The sequence below is a fragment of the Etheostoma spectabile genome, chromosome 1 (genome assembly GCF_008692095.1).
Source record: "Etheostoma spectabile isolate EspeVRDwgs_2016 chromosome 1, UIUC_Espe_1.0, whole genome shotgun sequence".
Taxonomy (NCBI): Eukaryota; Metazoa; Chordata; class Actinopteri; order Perciformes; family Percidae; genus Etheostoma; species Etheostoma spectabile.
In genome coordinates, this window is record NC_045733.1 from 20434034 (window position 1) to 20460550 (window position 26517).

The following is a 26517-nucleotide window of genomic DNA, read 5'->3' on the forward strand; positions in this document are numbered from 1 at the left end:
CAGAGAATATGCTTGACTGTGATTGTGTGCATTTATTGCTGTTAGAAATGCCAAACACAAAGTCTTCATTAGTGATTGTTAAATAAATAAAGTTGGGTGTGTACAGATTTTCCCTTATCCCACTTACAAGTGTAAAATAAAACAGTACAGTGCCTCCTCTATGTAGGACGACTAGAAAAATAAAAAATAAATGTATAAAGGCACTCATCTTTGCATGCATAAAAAGTCAATACTGTCACCTTGAAGTGAAATCAGACTTAATCAATTTTCAAAGGTAAAATTAAGAAATAAAGGAATACGGTGCAGAATATTTGCTACTAACTTATGTTGCTGTATTTGGGAATATCAATGGCTCAATAATTGTTTGTTGAAATTCATCATCATATGTAAAACCACAAAGACCTTTAAAATTAGGATTTTTTTGGGAATAAAAGTATGCAAATGATGTAAAAATGTTACATACTGCATATGCATTCTATACAATACAAACTGATATTTCAGCTGGTTAAAGGAGGAAACAATCTGGGGCCAGGACACATAAAAACAGCACCGTGGGATCTGTTCTTAAACAATAAACTGTACATACTATAAAACATCTACAATCTTTGTACATTATATTCTCTATGGGGTCCTCCGTGTGGACTTCTTTGGTTTCTTCTTTGGACAGCGCTCTACAGTGTGTGCTGGTCGATAAGAACGGTGCTGAGCTGTGGATCAGTGTGGATCCTGTGAAACCGTTTTTAAGTAGGAAGCCTACTGAGTTTCTTCCTCCTGCTGCCTCTCATCTCGCTGTACTGAACCTGAGGAAAACAAGAACCAAGTCACCTCACTGAGAAAAATGCAAAGCTATTTTATGTTTTTACCAATGATGCATTACGTTTTTGTTCACCTTGAAGGGCTTTTATTTAAATAACAATTGCAAGTAACATTTTCACCACAGTCACTGTGTAGACAGAGTTACAGCGGTCAGCAGAGAAACAAGAGTGAATCACCGTCACTAAACCCAGAGGCCCAGGGGCATCCAAGGAGAGGGAGAAGGCAAATGGGGTCAAACAGCTCAGAGAGAGAAGGACAGAGACAGAGCGGGCGAGGAGGAGATATGACAGCAGGGTAAAAAGAGAGAAGCCAGAGAGGAAATAAAGGAAGAAGAGAGGACACGCATGGATATCACAGGGAAAAAAAGATTTCTTGTGGATAGTTGATTCAAAAATAAATAAAGAAGTGTCGGTTTATGGACAGGAAGTCAAATCCTGCAACCGTCATGAGCACTTTTGTAGAAAAAGTCTTGTTATTTTACTATTAAAGGGATGTCAATCATTCTACAAAATCAAATGTTTCTTGGTAGCTGCGAGTGTGCAGACGGAGGTTGGGGGGTTCATACAGGAGACAGCAGCAGTCTCAGCCTGGGAACAGCCTGGCTCGCAAAGCAGCAGACCTCCACCAGGGATGTATCATGACCAAAACACAACAGAAATTATACAGGGCTGCATAATTATACAGACGGAGCTAATTATACAGACAAGAGTGAAGAATGCCTGGGAGTTGTTTTTAGTAAAATGCAAAGCTAGCGGGCTGTGGGATTTTGGGCTTCCTGGCCGGCTGATCCAGCGGGGCTTACCTTCTGCACATCTGAAGGCACCCTCGTCAGGAAATCAAGCACTTCATTGTTGTCAATGCTGTACGGGTTCCGTAATTTCTTGGTGAATTTATTGATGCCTAAAACAGAAATTCACACCAACATATCATTAACACTAGTCTCTCGTGGCTGCGCTCTTTGTTTCCACACAAACAAATACCTGCAGAGGAGACGCACGCTGTCCAAGAAACACTGCTCACAGTATTACAGTTCCTTTCACTTCTTTTCCTTTCACTTTTTATGCTGGGAGACTTGCAACATTTTACACTCCAGTCACTGGGACAACAACCTTCTCCAGTAAGACGGGTAGGATGTAGGTTTCAATTCATACACCCATTATAAGAGGCTTATGCTAAAGGAGATAAAGGGGAAGAACTCTTAGCAGGAGCAAATTCTCCTGTGACGTTGTAAATTTCATGGGCAAAAATAAATACAAATAAGGATTAGGGGAAGGAGAATATATTTCTTTATTTACAGACTCAAGGTCCAAATGAAAGGAGAGTCTTTACTATGTCTTTACTATGACGGTAAATTAAAAATAGTTTGTGGACAGGGGTTTTATGGAGTGATAAGGAACTCAAAAAATAAATTTAATTATATGCTAATTTGGTTATTAAGACAAACCCCTTGAGATGTATCATCTTGTTTCCGAGACATTATAAACAGTGTTAGCGACTCACCCCAGATTAAAACCAGGTAGCGAACAGGGACGTAGTAGGTGAGGATTGTTGCGATGACAAAGACCAGGAAAGCCAGGCTGGACAGGAACGGCACCGACCAGTTGAAAGTGCTGACAAATGAAGAGAACATAACCGTCAGGCAGAATTACTGATTATACATAAACTACCCTACAATCATACTCATATGGAAAATGTACCCGAGCCCCCTCTAATGCAGATCTTTTTCTTTTATGCTGGATAATTACAGGGCAGGACAATAAAACCATATTCAGGACATTTAAAGAAAATCTCATTCTTACAATCCATTTCATAAAGTGATCATAAAACTGCGAAAATGCTTTTAGCTGCAGTACAAATACACATAATGTTGTGTAATTCACTATGGATCTTAAATTCTTACTTTTTAATCCTCTCCCCAAAACAGGCGATGCTATCCAGCAGGTTTTGAAGGCTGATGATGGTTTCTTGCACCATGTGGATTTTCTCCATCAGCCCTCTCCTCTCCGACTCCTGCAGCAGAACAAAACAATCAAGTCTCCACAATGAGCGTCACTTCTTTATTTGCTATTTTGGTATGGAATTGGTGGGGCATTTTATTGAGGGGGAAGTAGATCATTTTCGGCAGCTAATTTTAATATAATTTCACAAGAAATACACATTTAAAACATAATGTTATTGTGCCTTTATCAATCTAATTAAAGGTTTGTACTGGTTGAAGAAGATAGTTGCTATAACAACAACAACTACTGACAGACCGTTACATCAAATGTAGTTGTATTACAAAATATGTTCTGCAGTGTGTGTGTGTGTGTGTGTGTGTGTGTGTGTGTGTGTGTGTGTGTGTGTGTATGGCTTTGTGTTTTACACTGAATGAGATACATCACGAAATACTTCCTGAAACAAATAAATAAATGAAAAAGTTATTCATTACACCGGATAATTTCAAATATTCTGAAGTACAGTAGATCATATCTGATTATCATGAATATTGCAATTTTGATTTGGTTGATAGCAAAAATATAAATACATCAATTTGACAACTCAGCTACACAATAAGCTTTGACAACTTTATCGGGTCAGAATAATCTGGGACTGTCACGAGGCCACAGATTTCATCCCTACCAGATATAATAATAATAATAATAATAATAATAATGTCTGTCCAAGTGTCTCTGAGAAAGACACATTCAACACCGCTCTAGATAAGACGCTCTGAAGCTTTAACAGCTAATTTAAAAATGGCTTTTTGAAATGAATGCTCTTCCGAGTTGTGAAAGAGACGAGGCACCGTTGTCGTGTTAGTCCAGATCCCAGGAGGGAAGGATGGCTTTAAAGTAAACCGAGGAGACCAGACCCTCTGAAGAGAGAGCCAGACTTCAGACAGAGACACGGCCACATGCGTGCACCAAACACGAGACTGAAGGGAGGAGCTGGGGGGGGGGGTGATCTCTGTGATATATGTTTGCTTCTGCTTCTGTGGGGGATTTCTGGGTTGAAGCCATCCAGATGCGGGACAAGCCTGGGAAAAGAAAAGTGTGTGTGTGTGGTGTGTGTGTGTGTGTGTGTGGGGGGGGGGGGGGTCTAACCTGGGATATTCCACATGCACAGTGACCAGCAGTCTCACAAACCGATTTACTGTCACCTCAGTCAATTATCCATCAAACCTCTTCGCTGCCCTGAACCACTCCAGTCGTTGCAGGGTCATGTTCCCACTGAAACCAGTATGAGAACCACTTTCCACCAGTCCGATGCCGGTCATTCAAAAGGTCTACAATAAGCTGCTGTCATTCTGAAGGAATATTTCATTGCCTAAAAGCATTGTAACACTTCCAATGCCAACTTTTAAAATGAGCTTTGAAAAAGCATGTCTAAGTGCTGTCATTAGTTCCATATTGATGGTATTATGTGGCGTGTTAAGCTCAGGGACTTTCCCAAATGCGGCAGAACCTTTTCCCCCACCCCCCTATTAGCATATGAATGTGTTGTGACATGTGGAAACGGGTCGCTGAGGTCTTCATTAAGCCCAAATGTCTTTTGGTAAGTTCACCACAAAAACACAAAAAAATCCAACTCGTGGTTGGCAGGCATCAAAATGAAGATTTCGTACTGAATGAAGAGCTTAACAGCATAAAATCATAGATCATAGGCAGATACCTTTGTCAATATGACAAAATAAACATATTGTCTATTCATTGCATAGCAAAGATACAGACTCTTAGTTAACAAAGAATTGCAAATAAAACAAGCTGGAGGTGTCAAAGGCATTCATTACTCAGGTAGAAGTATTGATACTAGGGTTTAAAAAGTATCAACTCAAGCTTTTTACTCAAGTAAAAGTGTAAAGGTACTGGTTTCAAAACTACTTAAAGTATAAAAGTAATGTAAGGGGGAAAAATAATATCAATATGCTTTTTCAAATAGGTAGGACCAGGGATGTAGAAGGGTTGGCCGGTCTTCTTGGCTCCCAACCTCCTGGTCCAGGTAGGACCAGGGATGTAGAAGGGTTGGCCGGTCTTCTTGGCTCCCAACCTCCTGGTCCAGGTAGGACCAGCGGTGTAGAAGGGTTGACTGGTCTTCCTGGCTACCAACCTCCTGGTCCAGGTAGGACCAGGGATTTAGAAGGGTTGGCCGGTCTTCTTGGCTCCCAACCTCCTGGTCCAGGTAGGACCAGGGATGTAGAAGGGTTGGCCGGTCTTCTTGGCTCCCAACCTCCTGGTCCAGGTAGGACCAGCGGTGTAGAAGGGTTGACTGGTCTTCCTGGCTACCAACCTCCTGGTCCAGGTAGGACCAGGGATTTAGAAGGGTTGGCCGGTCTTCTTGGCTCCCAACCTCCTGGTCCAGGTAGGACCAGGGATGTATAAGGGTTGGCCGGTCTTCTTGGCTCCCAACCTCGTGGTCCAGGTAGGACCAGCGGTGTAGAAGGGTTGGCCGGTCTTCTTGGCTCCCAACCTCCTGGTCCAGGTAGGACCAGGGATGTAGAAGGGTTGTGATGTGATTTGTGTTGTGTGCAGGTGCGATGGATTATGTACAAACCAATAGGGTGTCAGGATGGTATATGTTTATACTTCTCATCCAACCAAAATCAAACTCCCTCTATCTGGATAGTGTGATTTATCTGGATGGGTTTTTTAATTTTTTTTGTGTATTTCTGAACAATGACAAGCCGGAATGAAAACAGGCCAAACTGAAATAGGAGTAACGAGGCTATTTTTAAAATGTAAGACAGTACAGATAATTGCGTGAAAATGTAAACGGTAGAAGTAAAACGTCTGCTGTGAAACAATTTCACCAAAAAAAGCATAGATCCCCAAAATGTCTACTTAAGAAACACAGGTACATACCTTTTCATCATCCTCGTCCTCATCCCCCATATCCATACTGTCCTGAAAAAAGAAAAGAAAAAGGAACTGTGTTATAGAGTTGAGATGTTCTACATCATGAAGCTGAGTCTCATTCTGATACTGGGACTCTGAATTAACTCCAGTGAGCTCCTGGGGTCTTCCTCTGACAAAGTGCAGGGCTCAGCGGTGACCTTGAGGTCAGCTGACTGACAGGCCATGGGGGCTTTGTTCCCACCAAACCACGGCAGCTCACGCTTTCATACCACAACATGCTAAAGCGTCGATAAGCAATATTTCTGTGTGTGGAACTGTGGATGAAATGATTACTTGCATATGAAAGGATTCGCACAAAGAGACAAACCCACAGAGAGTTATCACCCGATCTACAGTCCCCCCCCCCCAGCAGTTTAGCATCTTCTAGCTCTAGTTCACTCATTGTATGGTTTACTAAATGAAAGGCCCTGAAAATCATTTTTGAATGCATATTTTAAACACGCACATTTCCCACACCGTCCTGAGGAAGCAAATTACCAGAGTGTTAAGCTCTTTATAAATAATAGCTAACAAATTTAAAACTCTGAGTGTGGCATATTTAGTTATTAATATTTACTCACACCTTAGCATCAGTTTTTAATCTCACATTATCTGTCATGCGTGAAAAATGATTTCTTTGTCACATGATGTATCTATTTGTTATAGTAAATCCGTAGTAATGCTGCCTGTACAGTATATTCATTAACACTGTTGTAGAGCTGACACGACGACTTCATTTATTGTTTTGTTCATTGAAAACATTTTTGATTATGGTTAATAGTTATTTACCATGACTTTCAATAATGTAAATATAAAAATGTAATATATTTATGTGTTGTTGATCCAACTAAAGAGGTTGATATATTGGGCTCGGAGTCACATTTAAAGTCTAAAAAATGGAGTAATTAATGGAAGAAATAACCAGCAGATGAATTGCTAATGAAAATAATAGTCAGTTGCAGCCCTGCATGGTTGTAAAGCAGCACATATTTCATAATACAATAAAGCGCATTGTTGTTTGAACAGAGAACTGTGTATGTAATTAGCTATAACATAAAGTCTGTGCTGGGCCGTATACAGTAAATACAGCTGCTCCACACGGAGCACACCCTGGTTCCTGCCAAACGGAGAGTGGTCCCAGTGGGGGGGAAACACTGCGAATGGTGACCTTTTCAGTGCATAGTGCTAAAAGACTGTCTCATTTTACCAGTCGCAACAGACCAATTACAGTGAAGAAGAGGAAGGATTCAAGACAATAACTAGAAGTGGACTGAAAAAAAAGAAAAAGTAAGCCGTTTTAGTAAGGGGACAAGCGCCGCAAATTAGCTTCAGCTATAATGATATGTTGCATCAGTCTATTCAGTGAGTTCTCTATGCTTATGTATTATGTGTTTTTTTTATTGTTATGGAGCTAGGTGCAGCTAGTTGCTATGGAAACAAACCAGCTTTTAATTATGAGCACAAAACTGGGTTGAGGTAGCCGTTTTCTACTAAATCCAAAAAAGGAGGAGTGTGAAAAGGACGGATGAGGCTGATGCAGCTACTCTGGACTCACCATGTCCTGACTGACCCGACCCGACTGGATCTGGAGGTAGTTCCACGAGATGAGTAGGACCAGGAAGAGGGGCAGCATGTAAAGCTCCAAGTTCCACACGGTCACCAAAAACACCTGCAGGCAGAGGGGCACACATGAAACCAAACTGCTGTCCACTATGTCCCATCCAAAAGACATTTCCAATAGTTAGAGAATCCCCGCTAGCTAAAGGTTGATCCAATCTGCTATTGATTTAATAAGGGGTCAAGCTGATGAAGGCTACCCTGCACTAACAAGGCCTTGCTTCCCACATGTATGTACAGTTATTATGCATATGCTGTGTAGGACGACTTCTCTGCTCAGCTGGACCGACTCCCCCTCCTCCCCCTGTACAGTATATGCGTTGACAATAACCACGTAAGTTTAATTGATCTGCCTCTCTCATCTCTGTGCACATTAAAGCCGACCACGCGATTCACTGCAGCCACAGGGAGCCCCGTCATTAACGTCCATAAAGGCACTTGTGATGGTAATTCCACCGGTGTGTGGCTCAGGTAAAAATGCAAAAAGAGGATAAAGAAACATGGCTTGTGATGTCTCAATTGCACGGCTAAACGGAACGATGAAATAATCCTGTCAGAGAGGCAGCGCCGGCCAACATGGCAGCGAGCCACAAGGCGCGGGGAAGGGTTACCAGGTTTTTAGATGCTAATAAAAATACAAGTGAACATCTGGTAAAGACATCACTCTACTCTGAGGCACCAACTAACTTAAAAGATGGCAGATAACACCCCCCCCCTTACCACCACCATCAGGTTTAATGTGCAAAAAAAAAACCAAGCATGCTCTTGTCTATGGTATCACAAGCCAAAACAGGGCCTGGGAGAGGACAGGAAACCGATTCCTCACTGAAAGGGTTACGTTTTATTAGAGAGGACATTGTAATGACTGGGAGAGCGGGGACAGGGGGAAAGCCAAGTCACGCTTTGGTGGAAATGAATACCCAGCCCATAAAGATCGTGATAACTGTGGCCCATTTCAGCTTAAGAGGCATTACACAGTCTTCAACAGCAAAAAAAGCACTCTGGAAATACAATCAGATCAGACAGAAGAAAAAAAAACATGAAAGACTACTTAATGTTGGGAGAGCTACTGAACTGGAGGGGAGCATATTTCCAGGATGAAGCAGGATTTCCACACTAATACTCGGGGAAGGGTTAGCATGGCACAGCGGTAAGCCAGGAGCACGGACATCACTGGCATCGTTCGCACCATTCATTGTTTCAAAGCGAGAAGGTGTCACTTACGCTGAAAAATAGCTCCTGACTATTATGGATATTTATGAGACAGCGATAAAAGTGGAGAAGAGTCATAAACCATATTATCTACCAAAAGTTCCATCATTAGCTACCACATGTCATACCTGACCAAGTGAGGCTGTAGCATAGCAAAACCCTCAGTGTCTTGACTTGTCCCTCAAGATTTCTAATGACCAGTCATCACATGCCTCTAAAAACTATTACTGAGCCCCCCCCCCCCGCCCAAATATTCAGTGATAAACAGACTCAAACTCGGCATGGGAAGAAAAAAAAGGCCGCAGAGACGGAATATTAACCAGTGTGTTAATGAACACATCTGGCCTGGAGGATGATCTCATCTTTAGAAAACTGGGTCTATAGTTGATGTGTCACTAAACTGCATAACACACACACACACACACACACACACACACACACACACACACACCACACACACACACACACACACACACACACACACACACACACACACACACACACACACACACACACACACACACACACACACACACACACACACACACACACACACACACACACACACACACACACACACACACACACACACACACACACAGCACACACACACACACACACACACACACACACACACACGCACACGCACACGCACACAGGAATTCTGTGCACTGGAGCACACGTAGTGGTCTGTGGCGCACGGTTCTTATTATTTCTCTGTGTGTGTGTGTGTATGTGTGTGTGTGTGTGTGTGTGTGTGTGTGTGTGTGTTTTGCTGACCATCCAACAATTTTTTTTTCAGAATCCATACTGAAAATACAGAGAAATACTTAAGTGTTTTAGGGTTGTGGTTTTTTTTTTGCTAATCATGCTCACATGCAGTGTGTCAGGTGGGAGCGCAGAGTACAGTCGCAGCCTCATCTGCCAGATCAGCAGCATTAACCATTAGTTCTTTATTTTAATGTGCTAATGTTTAAAAAGGATTGTGAATCATGTATATTTTATTCTTTTCATTTTTTCCCTGTCAGGCCTCCCCTTTCGCCCATGGGTGCCCCCTCTTGTTTCTGTGTTTTGGTGGGATTGGAAACATTCTATGTTGAAATAGACTGCATCTTTTTTCTGATTTACAATACAGATGTTATACTACAAAATAAAAATTGCAAGTTATAGAAAAGGTAAACACAAAGTCCCACCTACTTTTACAAACCAAAGTACTGAGGGGCAACAGTATGTGATGTGTTATGGTTCACATATGCTATGCTGGGATGGAGGCTCCCCACTGGGATAAGCCATGCATTTACAGTATACTGCCTGGACACTCTGCACAAAGCTGTCTGACAAGCTGCAGATGTTGCAGGTAGTTTGTCACTCCATCCTGTCATGAAGGGTGAAGCTATGATGCGTTCCACTCATGTGGAAGTATTAAGCAGGCATTTATTCCTTCTTACTGAGGCTTGAAATGGCATTGGAGAGTTAGTGTGAAAACAAGAGTACAGATGGTACTGTCTTTCAAAAGATGAGAGATGCAGTGGGAGGATATGTGTGTACGCGGTGCGCTTGTTCATGCTTGTGTGATTTGTGTTTGAGTGTGTGTGTCGGATCTGTCAGGAGAAACAACAATATTATCCCTATCAATTAAATCTATATATGTGGGGGTGGCTGTTCCATTGTGAGTACCTGTGCATAAACTATAGTTTAAATATTTGCGTTGCAAGCACTTTCTGATTGAAGTCCACTAACCCACCCCGCGCTGGATGTTTCTCGAGGTCCAAGTGATCCTATGTGACATATCTAAATCACCACTCAAAGCTAGAGAGCCTTCTGCTCAGATAACAGCCCAGCGATGCAGCTCCCATTTTTCACAGCAAATTGGACAAACTGTACTATTGGCTGGCGTACAGTATCTCTTAACAAGTCTCATAAGAAAGTCTTTAGAAGCTCAACAAAACTTTAGTGCCATCTACAGGACGCATGCCGCAAAAACGAAAAGAACTTTCCATGACCTTGACTGCCTGAATAGTTAATGTACAACTTCGTGCTGCATGCCATTTCAAATCGAGCTAGATGTGGGAGAGAGAATGATGTCAAAAAGATCAGCACCCACTCCACTTTGCAGTTTAAAGACAGGGGCTGAGAGGCTTCTCTCGTGTTACTGTCTTCACACTTGTATATAACAATGGGAGGACGGAGAATAAGCCTTATCTCTGAAGAGTCTTTTAATTGGACTTCTGCCTGCATAATGGGGTCTAAATCAAACCGAGTACAGATTGGACAGAGGGTTAATGAGTTGTCAGGGAAAGTGGAACAAAAATAGACTCCATCTCGACTCCACTGGGACTCTACTCTCTCCAGCTGAGGCTTAACTCTGCATCCACGAGACACACAACACTGAAAGCGTCCACTCCAACACAGAGGCAGGGCCAAGCCTGCGTTTCTGCTGAGCCCAACACCACATTGATTAAGGATCTTGCTGGGAGAGTTCAAGTAGGGGATAGCCAGACTGCGGTAGTCTTCCGCTGCTTGGAGGGAAAACAGAGAAATGCAGATAGTGTGTTGATGAGCAGTTAAAGCACTTCACCAGGAAGGCGAGCAGGCTTCTCTGGATGCTCTCCCACTGGAAACAGCTTTTGATGTACTGCAGAGTCGACATGATAGCCCTGTACAGTGTCTGAACACGGAGCACGTTCCTGGCCAGAACCTGAAAGATACAGATCACAAACATGCAAAACACATAAATATTACAGTAGGTGTTTAAAAATGCTCTTAATTATGTTTTCATTGTGTACAGGTTTAATCTTGTAAGAGGTTCATTCTTACTAAACAAGGAAACATCCAGTTGGCTAATGGTGAGTAGCTGGCATGCATGAGCCATTGTGGTCAAGGGGCAAACATGTCAGTAATCTGACCTGATTTTGTCAACCCAGACTTTAAACATTAAACCCAGAAGGAACCCCGGCACGTTACGGCCCTCTGTGTGTAAGCCAATTTTGGCGTTAGCGAGCAGTGTATTGTCTGACAACAATGAGTCTTTGTGGGAAGTACAGACAGTCAGGCACCCTGTCTCGCACCCTGTCTTGCACACTGTATATCAAACTAATGTAGCAGAGCGGTGGACAAAACCTCCGTCACAGTTGGGGTCAATTAAAGCTCAATTCAACCAATTCAGGCTAAACAAAGCCTTTCCTTTTGCAGTTGGTTGCAGAGAAAAGAAATGTAAAATGTTCAACATGTCCCGTGCACCAACAATATGTTTAAGTTCAGTTCATATAGAGCTAATTGATAACATACATGGTAACCATGTACCCCTTTTCTTCCACCTCTTCTTAATAATTTAAATGTACTGTATTTATATAGCGCTTTTCTAGTCTTAACGACTACTCAAAGCGCTTTGACATCATACAGGAGACATTCACCATTCACACACACTTTGGCCAAGGCTGCCGTACAAGGTGCCACCTGCTCATCAGATAAACACTCACACACATTCACACACCTGCTCATCAGATACACACTCACACACATTCACACTCTGATGGAGCAGCACCAGGGGTTCAGGGTCTTGCCCAAGGACACTTCGACATGGGACTGCAGGGCCAGGGATTGAACCACCAACCTTCCGATTGGCAGGCAACCGCTCCACCACTGAGCCACAGCCGCCCCAAAGTATCCTAGCATCACATGAACATTTTCAGAAGCGCAGTGACCTTTGACCTTCGCCCTCTTTACGGCTGGTTGCTTGTAACGTTTAATTCTGTGAAGTTTCGGGCTGCAGCCAATCATTTTTTTAATTGATTAGCCTGCCTACACTTTTCTTGAATAAATCATTCTTTGTTTGGTCTGTAAAATGTCAAAACAATTTAGAAAAATTACAACTTTTCACAATTTCCTCAAATCCCTGGCGTTGTCCTGCCAACAGTCGAAAGCCCTTAAATATTCAGCTTAAGATCATAAGAGAAAGTAAAGCAGCAAATGTGCAGATAATTTTTTTGTCGATGAACTAATTCATTTATCGACAACTGGATTCAGCATGAAGGATATTCTTCCCTTCATATGTAAGAGCACAGTGCTCTGGGTGAATAAAAAGCATTTCAAATCTAAATGTACCATGTGCGTACAAAATACACGTTTCTTTTTATTAATGCAAAATTAACTCAACCAGACGTGTCAAACCTTTTTAGAGAATTTGGGATTATCCGCTATGAATCTTCTCTCCATTGGTTGGAAGGTTTTTATGCCCGCTCTGACCTGATAAAAAAAAAGAAAAAAAGAAAGCCATGAAGCAATGAGAAGCCGACAGAATCAGGCCCATCTTTCATAGCCATCACACACTCCTCTCCTCATTGCAGGCTGAACTTTTACTTACAGGGTTAAAAATAACCTCCAGCTCCAGAGTGATGCTCCCCTTCGACAGCCCACCTAAGTCCTCTTTCTTCAGCGGGTAGGCAATCTGCTGTCCCCGGCGGATCTGTGGGACAGAAAGGGCATCAGGTGCTGAACTCCTCCATGAACCTGACCATCAGTCATGCTGGATTACATCTTAGCAAGTCTTCAACGCGCTGCCGTGTTATCACCCTCTTCACTTTTATTTAGCCACAGAGCGTAATAGATTAGTCTATAGCCTGCATGACAGAGTCTTAGTGAGGTAGTGTGTAGTACCGAGAGCAGGGGAATGGCAACCTTTCCCAGGAAGTCTGGCGCCTTGTCTCCGTCCTCATCAAAGATAGTCACCACCAGAACCTCATGGATGTCTTTGACAGGGCTGTGTACATGAACAAGAAGGGCAGATTCAGTACTCCTCTCAAACCAGCACACACAACAGCATTATGTATTTTGGATGGTAAACAGCATACAACATACACCATGCATACTGTAGCATTAATGAGAAAATGTGGTGAGTTAAAAGAGACTCAAACTGACAATGTGAAGACTTTATTCCACTCTGGGTGGAGGCTCTTGTAGACTGTGTGGGTCTGCAGTCTGTCGTTCCCCAGCTCCAACACACAGAAGGGATCACTCTTGCCTGCAGAACACAACAAAAAAACACTTTCACACTGGGCTCCCTCTGTCCCTTTCAATGTAACAGCAGAACAAAGAAAGGCCTTAAATCCCAGTGTGTGAAGTACCGTTTAAATCAGCAGACAGCAAATCTGCAGCCTTCATCACTTTGATTTGAAGGAACCCAACATCGCTGAGGTTTTTCAGGGACCTTTTCAAACTCTGTGGGGGGGAAACAGGAGGCATTAGGGTTTGGATTCATTTAAATTAGAAAACACTCAGGCAGCCACCAAAAAGCAGTGCTTTGACAAGCTACATGATGTTGTTTTATTATTATTATTTTTGGGGGCTTTTCCGCTTTTAATGGACAGGACTGCTAGGTGAGAAAGAGGGGGAAGACACGCAGGAAAGCGTCACAGGTCGGACTCAAACCCTGCACCTCTGCATATGAGTATATGCGCGCCTGTTCTAGGCGCTGAGCCAACCCGGCCTGACTGGACAAGAAATGACTCCTGCACACGACGTTCCATCTTGCCATTAACTTAATCAAAAACAGCGTTTAGACCAGGTACTTCATTAAGGCCTGGAGGAATTTAGGTGATTGTTCTGTAGTGGAAAGGTTTATCTTCAGTGACTGACTTGGAAATCTCATATTAAGTACTTGGCACAATAACCTAATTAGACCAAGAAGACATATACTCCAAACAGTCATAACTGTATAGCCAATACCATGATGGATTACCCAGCTTAAGCAAGTTTTAAGTTGCTGTAGTTCATTTTCATACTTTTCTTGCATGAACTGAAACCAGAGGCTGCAAGACCGGTATTCTTTCTCAAGGCAGCCCAGCAGTATCTTATGGACGTCCAGACCTTCTCGCTACATGACCACATCTGAAACTGGATGTCAAAAACATCACGTCAACACTGATAAAGCAGGTGTCCTTGTTACCGACGCCCAGCACATTACCTGGCAGATACTGCCATCTCTTGGCCTCTCAACACAGAAAGTACGGCAGGAATCCCGGGTAGCGTTTGGTCTTAAATGACCTCCAACTGAGTCCACTTTTAACCCCTAATTGCAACTTAAGTATAGGCATTATTTATCAACTTCAGACTATAACTAAGTTTGAATTCAATGTTCACTTCATAATCACTAACACCACTATACACGCCTTTCTCTTTACTCTTAGCCTTTTGATTGTCTTAATTTAAAATCTTTAGACTGATGCAGATTCTCGAGAGCTCAGTATCTCTCTGTCGGCGGATGCTTTTCAAAATAAAATACATATTTCAAAAAATAAAGAAAAAGATATGGCAATCCACTAAAGTGTCAGATATGCTGACACTTCACCTGGAAGATGGACAGTATGTGGTGAAGTGAAGCAACCATACAGTACACATAGAATAAATACAGTACAGCAGGGTGGGTACTGACGTAGCTGTCCAGCAGGATCTTTTGTTCGTGAGCCTCATCGAGCGGCGCGGCACACAGGTCCGAGATGGAGACGCCGCTGCACGTGTTCAGCGTGAGCAGGAAGACCAAGCGTCCTCTCCCCTGGTCCAGGGTGTGTGTAAACAGCTGTCTCTGATTAAAAGGGACCTTGGACAGGTCAACTTCACACCTGTACACACAAACACACAGGCCTTCACATACTGCAGGACACACGTGCAGTAAATATTTATACGTCATGCACATAGATGCATGCTCCCAAACATGTATAATAGCATGCTCATATGCAGGAATAAAATCAAGTATTCCCACCCACATGTACAACATGCAGCTAATCCTCACAGCAGCAGCCTACAGCTTTCCTATTGCCCATTGCTGTGTGGTAAGAATCAGTAGGCATTTGTTTTGAAGCAACGTTATGAAGGCTGTACACTGTAAAACTGACAGTTCACTTAGACACCACCATGAAGCGTGTCTTCACCTGACAGGACAAACGCAGAGCTCACCGGGCTGACAGTGGTCTTTGTTTCCATTTTCAAGGGGAAAACCAAGGCTGCTTTGGAAACGTCTCTTCTCAAAAATCCAAGGCAGTCATTTTTTTTTTTTTAAAGGGTACAGGTGTTTGCAGCAAGGCAAAACACATCACTAGTTTTAGCACACACGCAGAATGCAGACTCACGTTCCCAAACACTCCTCGTTCCTGCGTCCTTCCTTGGACCAGAGCTCCATCTCCAGGATGACAGGCCTGTCCACGAACAGGTTAAAAGTGAACCTCTCTCTCCACTGAGGGTTGGCCACTCTGCAGCGGTCCTGATTTAGAAACCAGGTCAGAACACATAACATCATTTTCTTTTCAAAAATGTAGATGCAAGACATTGAACACTAAGAGTAGCCATTCAACTTTGGATACTACTGTCAGAAAATGGTAATTATTGCCGTGTTTGAGGCTGTACCAATAGGTCAGACTGAGAAAAAAACATTTGGAATATTATCGACTTCCAAAAGTTATTAAAAATCCAGGGAGAGGAATGCCCTTCCATGTATGTTTTTGCATCTTTGATGCTTTTCTGTTGTTTAGACATGGCTACATTCACTTAAAGTATTCAAAGTTCACAATACTCCATTGTACTCCATTCAGTTGTTAGACCGGGTGCCACCAATGTGGCCGCCCATCCGGGTTACCGCCCAGAACGTCATGTCAGTGAAAACCCTCTGTGTGTAGAATCACCAGAGACACTAAATAACACCCCGAATCCCAGAAAAGTGATTTTTTAATAATATGGGCACTTTAAAGCTCATTCTATTTTTAATAAAAACATCACTTTAAATAACAGGTTCTAGATGAACTTTTACAGCCAGATAACTGCAAAGTCATTATTAGAGAGAAAAAACACTTGCAGCATGTTCAGAACTTTTTACCACATGCGAGTTTGATTTTCAGACAGATTAGTGCGTGTGAATGTTTTCTTCTTAAGCAGCATCAGAAATTCCCATCGCACATGAAGGCATAAAAAGCAATCCCTGTCATTTTGAACAGTCCAGTCCTCTGTTACAAACGTTAAGGTCTAATGCCTTTATAATCTCCGATGGGTTCACTGAGATACAGACACACTGCTACATAAAACCATCATAACGTATGATGCCAATCTCAAGGTAAGCATATTCTAATACTAAAAAGTGTAATAATCAAAAATGTCTAGTTTTAACGCAACATTTCCCAAATTTGATTTTAAACATCAAAATCATTTGACATGTGGTAACCAGATTCATCACCAGATTAGCATAATTCTACACTTGTGAAAGGAGAGAGAAAAGATTAGAAAAGAAAAATACGAGTTTAGGTTAAAAAAGTTTAAATTAAAAAAGTGTTTGGAGAAGAATAAGGGGAAAGGAGCAGAGGAAGGGGTGAGTGAGGAGTAGAAACGAGTTGAAAAAGGAGTAGCGGGGGAAGAGGAATAGACAGGGTTTAAGAAGAACAAGGCCAATTCAAAGGGAGGAGGAGGGAAGGGGAGGAAGAGTACCTTGCTTTTGTAGCTCTGCTCTGCCAGTCGGAAGCGGACAAAGAGCTGGCCTCCCTGAGAGTCCAGCGGCAGCTCCTGACCCCCGACCAGAGTCACTGACACCACAGAAGTCCACAGCTGGTTCTTCTTCAGTGTGTCCGACAGACGGCAGCTCTGAGAAAAGCCTCCCGACTGGGATTTGAAACAAAGTAGAGAAGGGGGGGGGGGGGAGAAAGAGAGTCAGAATGCAAATAGAACAATTGCAATATCAGGGTACATAATAGTTAAATCAAACTAAATCAGATTCCTTTATTACCAATCCTTTATCTCTTTGAAAACAATGTATGCATGCAGGAAAAAAGGAAAATAAAAGAAACCAGTGCAGTAAATAGAAGTTGGATTCTACTTAGAAAGTTTCACCTATTACAACAAAAATCTGATAGAAACACGCTCCATATCAGTACTTTTACAACAAGCACGCTTGGAAGACAGCTGAATGAAATAGCATTATCTCTCTTCTCCAGTGAAAAGAGAATTAAATTGTTCCTTCAGTGCACTGGGAGATTAAGTAGAGCCTGCAGAAGCTACCATGCAGAGCAGCCATATATAATAGGGAACCATATTCTAAGATGATTAGCTGAGCTTACATGAAGACAGATATATTTAACCCAGATTCAATTAATGCAGATCAAACTGACAGCCATGTCCCGTCTGTCTGCGTCTGTTCACCCACATGAACAGGCAGAAAATCATGTTTCAATTAACAGTGACTGCACTTGGCAGAGTACAGGTCAGTTAGCATCTGAAGTAGCAGGGGGAGCAAGTGGCCACTTTATTAGGTACATTACGGTTCAGGAAAGCAAATTTCCAAACACAGAGTCATGCTGCTGCAACTCAATCTGTAAGCATGCAGACACGGCCTGGAATGAGTGAAGATGCCAGATGAGGTTCCAGCATCCCACAGAGACTCGGAGTCATAGATCCATGCACCACAAAGGACAGAGTGAACCGAAAAAGGCACGATAACCAAAAAAAACCCAGAAGGATTCAGCAGCTTCTGTGGGTCAACACCTCGGCAGTGTGAAGTCAGAACACAACAACCAGACTCATGTATTGGATAAGGTTATCCATCAATATTCATTGTTGTGTTACTGTTAAGAAATCGTATGAGTGGATGCAACCAGAATGTAGGACAAACATGCACGGCTTGTCTGCTGTGAACAGGAAGTGGCTGAACCAGAAGTACTACCAAACTGGAATTGATGTCATGACAAGACGGCAATATAAAACAATGCAATGCAACAATGCAAAATATTAATTACTTTTCAACTGAAAATATGTTGTAAGGCAGCACAAATTCTATAAAAAAAAACAAAAAACAAAGTGTCCGTCTGATCCATAGACTGTTTATATACTGTATATTGATATATTAATATACAGTCTCATCGCTAACCCTGGCTGTGGCACTCTGCTCCGAACCCCCTAAGTAAGCACTGCCTGTTAATGTCTGATCTTAGAATTACTAAAGACATTTGTCTGATTCTTTTATTTTTGCTACAAAAGAGCACGGGGATTTGCTGCCCTCTTGAGCAAAGAGACAAACATTATTCAGACAAGTCAAGTACAGGTAACTGCCAAAAGAAATATATATATATCTATGTCTCTCTATCTACACTGAACTTGTTTTCAACCTTGATATAATGAAGTCTTTTTTACATTTGGCAGATATCTGTAGAATACTGACCAAACTAAGTAACTGTTACTTAATGTCTCATGTGTTCCCTCCATCATGCCTTACCCTAATACTTCGTCTTTTTGGGGCCCACCGCTGCAGACAGGAGCATGCATGTTAAGTGGCAAAACAAGATGACACTGTGGTTATTAGGACAAAGACAGAAACAATGGGAAAAACCATGCATGCAATAAACACAATGCACAACAAGTATCTCTTTAGAAAGATAACATGCAGTACACACACACACACACACATATACATTTTATATACTGTATATATAAATACATACACACACATACATATACAGTATGTATATAAATACATACACATATACAGTACATACACATATATATATATACACACATACATACACACACACACACACACACAGTACATACATACATACATACATATAGTATATACATATACATATGTGAGACTGCAGAATATTGCTTCGTACATTGCCTCTTTTGCTGTCTCTGTCTCTGAGTGACAGACACATGTCCACCAGCACGACCCCCATGTCCTGCTCCAGGCTGTTTGGGTCGTCCAGGGGCAAAGACATCTCGGTCAACCTGATAAAAAGGGAATTTCAGCTTCAATCAAAGTTAAACAGATGTAGATCAGAGATGGGCAGTTGTGGATGTCTTAAGACCCAAAACACAAAATGTGATTTCACTAAGCAGCACAACATCAAGCAAAGAGACCAGCGTGTGTCAGAGAGGTGTTAAACCTGTCAATGTTAAGGCTGCAGCTAGTGATGCGGGCACCAAAGTCCGTGCTGAATTAAAAACACACAAAAATGCTCAAATAAGCTTCACAAACCATTTAGCCTTGCAATTTTAGCTTATTATGTCTGTTGTAGAAGCCAGAAAAACATATTCATGCTGCAAAACAAATCACGTTGATTTTTTTCAGACTTTTTCCTAATCTTTTTTTTTGCTTGTGAAATACTGAATCATTTTAGATCTTGGGGCCAAAATAAAACAGTTTGGGACCATAAAACATAATGCAAAATGTGACAAGGGGTTTCAAACAGACAGACAGTAGCTTTGTTTTAAGCTGAAGGTTTGGGAACCACTGCAATGTAATGATACTGTCAAACAATGTATCAGCTCATAACAAAAATATAGAATAGAAATACCAAAGATATGTTCCAGGTAATTATTGAAAAGTGTCTCCATTACATAGTTCATTTACGAGAAAGCTACTGTCTACCTAGTATACATTATAGTTACAATTCCTTAAAAAAAAGACTTAATTTAAGGTACATGCAATATGTTCATGAAAATGTCGGTTGCTATATATTGTCGTCAGATTTTTTTTGGCTTCAAGATTGCACGTTCTAAGCTACACATTCAGGGTGCACACTCCAACAGATCCTCGTCCACTCAGAGTTTAGCTCCACACTCTCACGCCACTCACTTGTCTATCTCCAGATCACTCAGGGCGACACTGGTGGAGCCCATGAAGTCATCCGTCGTCAGATCCCGGTCGTAAACCTGTGCCATGTCAAACGCCAAGACAGTGTTTATACAGACAGCATCATGCGGACAATTTATAGTATTTTACAAATTATTATTAGTATATATACAAATATATAGCTGCAAATCAAACTTCCCTTACGCACCAAACACATTGAGCTGTGACTGAATACATGACACACCTAACATACTACATGAGACACCTAACATAATACATAACACACCTAACATACTACATGACACACCTAACATACTACATGACACACCTAACATACTACATGACACACCTAACATACTACATGACACACCTAACATACTACATGACACACTTAACATACTACATGACACACCTAACATACTACATGACACACCTAACATGACACCCCTAACATACTACATGACACACTTAACATACTACATGACACACCTAACATACTACATGACACACCTAACATGACACCCCTAACATACTACATGACACACTAACATACTACATGACACACCTAACATACTACATGACACACCTAACATGACACCCCTAACATACTACATGAGACACCTAACATACTACATGACACACCTAACATACTACATGACACACCTAACATAATACATGACACACCTAACATACTACATGAGACACCTAACATAATACATGACACACTAACATACATACACACCTAACATACTACATGACACACTAACATACTACATGACACACCTAACATACTACATGACACCTACATGACCCTAACATAATACATGACACACCTAACATACTACATGACACACCTAACATACTACATGACACACCTAACATGACACACCCTAACATACTACATGACACACCTAACATACTACATGACACACCTAACATACTACATGACACACCTAACATAATACATGACACACCTAACATACTACATGACACACCTAACATACTACATGACACACCTAACATACTACATGACACACCTAATACTACATAACCTAACATATACATCACACTAACTAACTACACTAACAAACGCCTAACATACTACATGACACACCTAACATAATACATTACACACCTAACATACTACATGACACGCCTAACATTCTACATGACACACCTAACATGACACCCCTAACATACTACATGACACACCTAACATACTACATGACACACCTAACATACTACATGACACGCCTAACATTCTACATGACACACCTAACATAATCATCCCCTTTCTACTGCAAGACTCTTCCTACAGTAAGTCTGACTTCAACAGTAATAAACTTTTCACCTCATATTAATACTTTTGACTCGTAAAAGTGACAGTAAGTTACCTTGATGTACAGTTTCTGGTTCACATCCTTCACAGGTAGGGAGAAGGTCTCGTTCCATTTGGGGTTGAGGTCTTTATAAACCACTTTGCTTTTGTAGAAGGATTTCCCGTCCATTTTGAATTTCACATAAGGGTCGCTGGTACCTGAAAAGGATATCAAATACAAAACAATGCAGTTCGGATCATTTCATTCTTGCTGGTGTTTCATTACACTGACTGTTAGATTAGATGAGACTTTATTCATCCCACAGCTGGGAAATTCCTTTGTTACTTTTGAGCACAACTCATTTCACATACGTGAAGATGTTTCGGGAGACTTTGATGAATGATACAGAACCATTAAATGGACTCTCAGGTGAGCAGATCATTTAGGCCGGCAGTACACTTCACGTGTTATCGCGTCGTGCCGTCCCTGTCCTCCTAACGATGTGTTCAAACTCATGCTGGAGGCGTTAAGGTTAGCTGATCCTTTGGATGTGAATTAAGATATGCGGCCGGTCAAGTTCTAAATTCTGTAAAACAGCCAGAAAGTGTAAACTTCCTCCATGATCTCGGCAGGATGAGGCGGCGCTGTGTTCATCATACAGGAACATCATGCTGTCACGTCTCCCGTCTTCCACGGAGACACAGAGGGGGAGTACTACTATGAGGTTTTGTTGGAGACTGACCTGAATGAGACCCGGGTTCCACTGTCTATACTCACATAGCATGGGTTTGTAAGCTCCCACCACACTGACTAAGACTGGTAGTGGGGGTGGTGTTCTTGATGAAGATAGTTTCTGTTACTGGGGATTAAACACACCACATTGCAGCTGTTCATCTAGCCTGAAAATAAAGCTTAAGAATTTTATAAGATCAATTGATTAATCCGACCTTAATTAAGCGATAGCAAACAACTTTTTAAAAGTTGTGGTTTTAGTTTATAGGCCACCCACTGAGCTGATTTCTTATATTCATAGTTTGACATAGCTCATACTTTTTACCTCTGTTTTCTGCAATTACAAATAAACTGAATAATAATATTTATTTTATTTCCAAATTAGTTTTTAATAGCGATGCACCACTGTTTCTTAACTTCTAAGGAAATGTGCTGGTTTCCAGTAAAAGCTATGACCAGCAGCTCATGTGTCTGCACAGAGGATGTGGTTTGTTATGTGGTTTGTTTCCTCCCCCAACCTAACTGGGACCACAGCTTCCTGAATCAACAGCCAATCAGATTTTAGCTTCAAATGTGAAAAGTGATAGCAGCTGTACACCGTTTGTGTTTGTCTGTATCTTATGACTACTGTACGTGGAGAGAACAGTGTGTGACCGTGACTCTACCAGGATTCAGAATGCAGCATAATACTCTGTCAAACTGTCAAATTATTTTCACTCCAAGTTATGATCTGTGACATCTGGCTGTTCTGTCAATCAGCCAGCTGAGGGCAGCAGTCCACCAAACACAGCGTATGGACCACCAGCATCCACTCCTCTGCTTCCCTGTCCTCTATGATCATGCCTGGTTCTCTATGGCTCTGCTGTTACAATATAACACATTACAAACCTATTACATAACCAACCAGTGTTGTCCATCAGCAAACAGCTGGCAGCATACACTACGCATGCAGGGTATATCTCTGATCAAACAGAAAAAATGAAAAGGTTGTTTACGCACTGCTTTTAAAAGACTAACTTAACAATAATGCAGGGGAAACTAAAACCTCCTGCGCCTTGATCCTCCACTTCATTTTCTGCATTAGCCTCACCCAGAGCATGGTTGTGTAAATACAAAGCCACATGAGAGAGAGAGAGAGAGAGAGAGAGAGAAATGAAATCCCAAAACTTTCCAAGCAGTCAAAGGCCTGGAGTAATGAGTGCTGGGTGGGGCTCAGGCAGGTTCTAATATGCCGTGTGCATTCCTGTCCCAGCTGCTGAAGTCAACCACTGGGCGACTTTAGCACTGGAGCCGACAACATTGCGTGTAATCAAACAAACGCTCCTGGCCTTCATTAATGAGCCAAGGCTAAACACACAAAGTGAGGTCAATGCAAGCGGCACCAGCAGAGGACATGGCCTTTCTGGTCGGCTCAAACATCACAACACTCTTCGAAAAGGACAGAGCAGAGGAATCATGGGAAAAAGCTACAAACCCAGACTCTTGATTCTACTCTACAGTACATGGAACAAACTAGCAGGGCAGTGTTCACCGAACACTTTCACATTTAGGACAGGAGGATGGTGTGATGGATTGAAAACGTCCCACGCTATTGTGTTTAAAGTGTAAAGTATTATTTGCTCTGCATTGAGCCAGCTTCCTTGTCCTGACCAGTAACTCCTCATGTTTCCTTGTGGTTGCTGAAGATCCTGTTGATTTAGGTTTGTTTGCATACTATCGCCTTACAGTACATCTTACCATTCTACCTGCACTGTGTTGGGTACTGTTGTATTGTTGTACTGTTGTACTGTTGTACTGCACGGCTCTGAGCTCTGAGCTCCAGACCGGCTGCCAGCTTCTGCAGACTACACGACAGGATTACACACAAGATGTCCTTTATGAAATTCATCATATGTAAATTGTTCTCCCTTTGTAACTTCCCTGTTTTAATGCATCATGCACAAAGGTGATGCAACATACATTCTTGTCGACAGTGAGGTGATGTGTGTAGAGTACTAGAAGGGACGAGGCTCTTACCACAGCGGTCCCTGATGACCAGGTTGCGTCCCTCCTTCAGGTGGATGGTGAGCAGGAAGGACCTGGGAGGATCCCTGATGTTCTCCGACACACTCAGAGTCTCGTTGCCCATCTCACGCTGGACACACACACGCACACACCAACACAATATTAGTGTTGATATATTACTATTAGTGAATCTGATTACGTCCAGACTTCGTGTTTTAGTACAGATTCTACAACCATACTTTTTCTTTAATAGCCCACTAGACCGTAACAGGTTTTTCTTAAAAATACCAGGGCCAAAGGGAAGATACATTTCCATGTTTTTATATTTCATTTCCAACTTCTGTAATTTCACTAGTTATATATTTTGTTTAGTTTTTTTTAGAATTCACCATTCAGTATATTTGTCCTTAGTCTCATTTTATTATTTTGCTACTAATTATTAAAGTCCCAACAAGCTGTCGTTTGAGGTTGCAGCACACAGGGACAGTTCTAGTGATATCATTGAGGTCAAATAAAAATGTTTTGACCAATCCTGTAAACCAAAGCTGCTTTTTTTATCACAATATTGTTACGTATGACTTAAGCTCTGTTGTTTCCTATTGACTTTCAGTTATTCATTTCAGAATCACAGGATCTTCACATACTGGAATTCACCTGTTGCATTATGTCTTTTTCGATCAACTGTCGTGACTAAATATATTAAGTATTACTGTTGGTACACTATGAAAAGCAAACCCAATGGAAATGTTGCATGCTGTCTATGCAATGGATTATTTAATCACTATTAAGCCTCTCTACCAAACCAAGCATCTTTCAGGGAATAAACCCCTGTCGCCTGGAATCACCCGGCTCAGCGTCCCAAACGCCATGACACACTGAACAGCACACGGCCCGCTGTCCCGTCATGTCCTGAGCATACACAATAATCTGGAATTAAACTTTGCTACTGTCTTTCAACCACATAGATCAGGATAAAACCACCCACACTCAACTGTTGAGCATGATGTTATTATCTGGGAGAAAAATCCTTAGAAGACATCCAAGTACAGAATATTAAAATGATATCAGCTCAGCAACACAGAACCCCCATTCAAATCGGATAGAGGTACTTACATTTTGGTTGTCCCCTTCTTTTAACCCGTGACTGTTGGAATCGTTATCATACTGCGGAGACAGAAGGAGAAATGCAATTTCAACAATCTATCATGTGATGTATGAAAAAGTCACAGTTGATAAAAGAGGGAGCTTTCAATCAGTTGATGGTATAGGAACTGAACTCTTTAGTGTTTCTACCACCAGCACAAATCCTCTGAGCATTTATCAAACCCCCTGTCCCCTGGGGACAGCCCCGCATTACAGGCCGCAGTAATGAAGAAGGAAAAAAAAAGGAATTTGCTTTTGTGCTCTCTCGTGTTTCCTGTTGTTAAGTTCAAAGCAACTACAATCCTGAGCCTTTAACTCCATGTGGACTCTAAACCTCGAGGGACAGAGCCTTTTGCCATGAGGAACGAAATTCAATTAGAGTTTGAAAAAGTAGCGTGGAAAAATAAAAAGTACAGAATTATTACTGGCCACTTAAGTAGATAAAAAAAAAAAAAAAAAAATTGATAATTTGTTTATTAGTCCCCAATGGGGAAATTACTGCACTGCACTCTGTGTACACACTTTTTGTTAGTACTCACACACAGGCCTGAAATACACACACATGCTCAGGACCTATACATGCACTATACATGGAGAGATGTCAGAGTGAGTGGGCTGCCAGCTGAACCAGCGCCCTGAGCGGTCGGGGGGGTACGGTGCCTTGCTCAAGGGCACCTGGCAGTGCCCAGGAGGTGAACTGGCATCTCTCCAGCCACCAATCCACGCTCCCAACTTTTTGGGTCCATACGGGGATTTGAACCAGAGACCCTCCGGTTCCCAACCCAACTCCCTATGGACTGAGCTACTGCCACCCCACCAGTAGGAAGGTTATGTCCGGTGTGTAAAATATGAATCTACAAAAAGTCAGTGTATCAAAAAAGATTTTCCTGTTTGTAGCAACGTGTTTTTGAAATTCTCTCAATTAGTTCAACCACTTCAAGAGACCAAACCCTGGGGCCCCAAGGGAAAAACCAACCGATTCACTTCCTGGTTCACACATAATGTTCTATGACGTACAGTAAGTCAAATCAACTTGATTATATTATTCCTATTCAAGATTTAAATATTCAAAATGTTTTATTATTCCCACAATGGGAAAATCCCACTGTTGCAGTGGCAAGGGATAGGGGGGGGGGGGGGGAGAGTAAAATAATAAATAAATGAAAAAGTAAAGAGAATCACGTTTTATCAGTCTGGT

General features: G+C 41.8%; 1 protein-coding gene across 5 annotated transcripts in view; it reads right to left on the reverse strand.

Annotated features, from left to right (window-relative positions):
• Nucleotides 1-7: 7 nt before the first annotated feature.
• mctp2b (multiple C2 domains, transmembrane 2b) overlaps nt 8-26517 on the reverse strand; it is a 40128-nt gene continuing 13618 nt past the window's right edge. For 4 of the 5 annotated variants that reach the window (XM_032521579.1, XM_032521592.1, XM_032521601.1 and 1 more), the window contains exons 3-23: nt 25290-25340; nt 24189-24306; nt 21516-21658; nt 20125-20201; nt 19160-19274; nt 18763-18792; nt 16986-17156; nt 15644-15774; nt 14950-15136; nt 13643-13736; nt 13437-13539; nt 13176-13278; nt 12883-12984; nt 12690-12764; nt 11098-11217; nt 7246-7359; nt 5658-5699; nt 2717-2826; nt 2317-2426; nt 1619-1716; nt 8-800 (exon numbers count right to left, since the gene is read on the reverse strand). In XM_032521579.1, coding sequence (XP_032377470.1) covers nt 741-800; nt 1619-1716; nt 2317-2426; nt 2717-2826; nt 5658-5699; nt 7246-7359; nt 11098-11217; nt 12690-12764; nt 12883-12984; nt 13176-13278; nt 13437-13539; nt 13643-13736; nt 14950-15136; nt 15644-15774; nt 16986-17156; nt 18763-18792; nt 19160-19274; nt 20125-20201; nt 21516-21658; nt 24189-24306; nt 25290-25340 — 2154 coding nt within the window. In that variant the 3' untranslated portion in view covers nt 8-740. The remainder of the gene's footprint in view (nt 801-1618; nt 1717-2316; nt 2427-2716; nt 2827-5657; nt 5700-7245; nt 7360-11097; nt 11218-12689; nt 12765-12882; nt 12985-13175; nt 13279-13436; nt 13540-13642; nt 13737-14949; nt 15137-15643; nt 15775-16985; nt 17157-18762; nt 18793-19159; nt 19275-20124; nt 20202-21515; nt 21659-24188; nt 24307-25289; nt 25341-26517) is intronic. The other variant, XM_032521611.1, reaches the window with a different exon arrangement.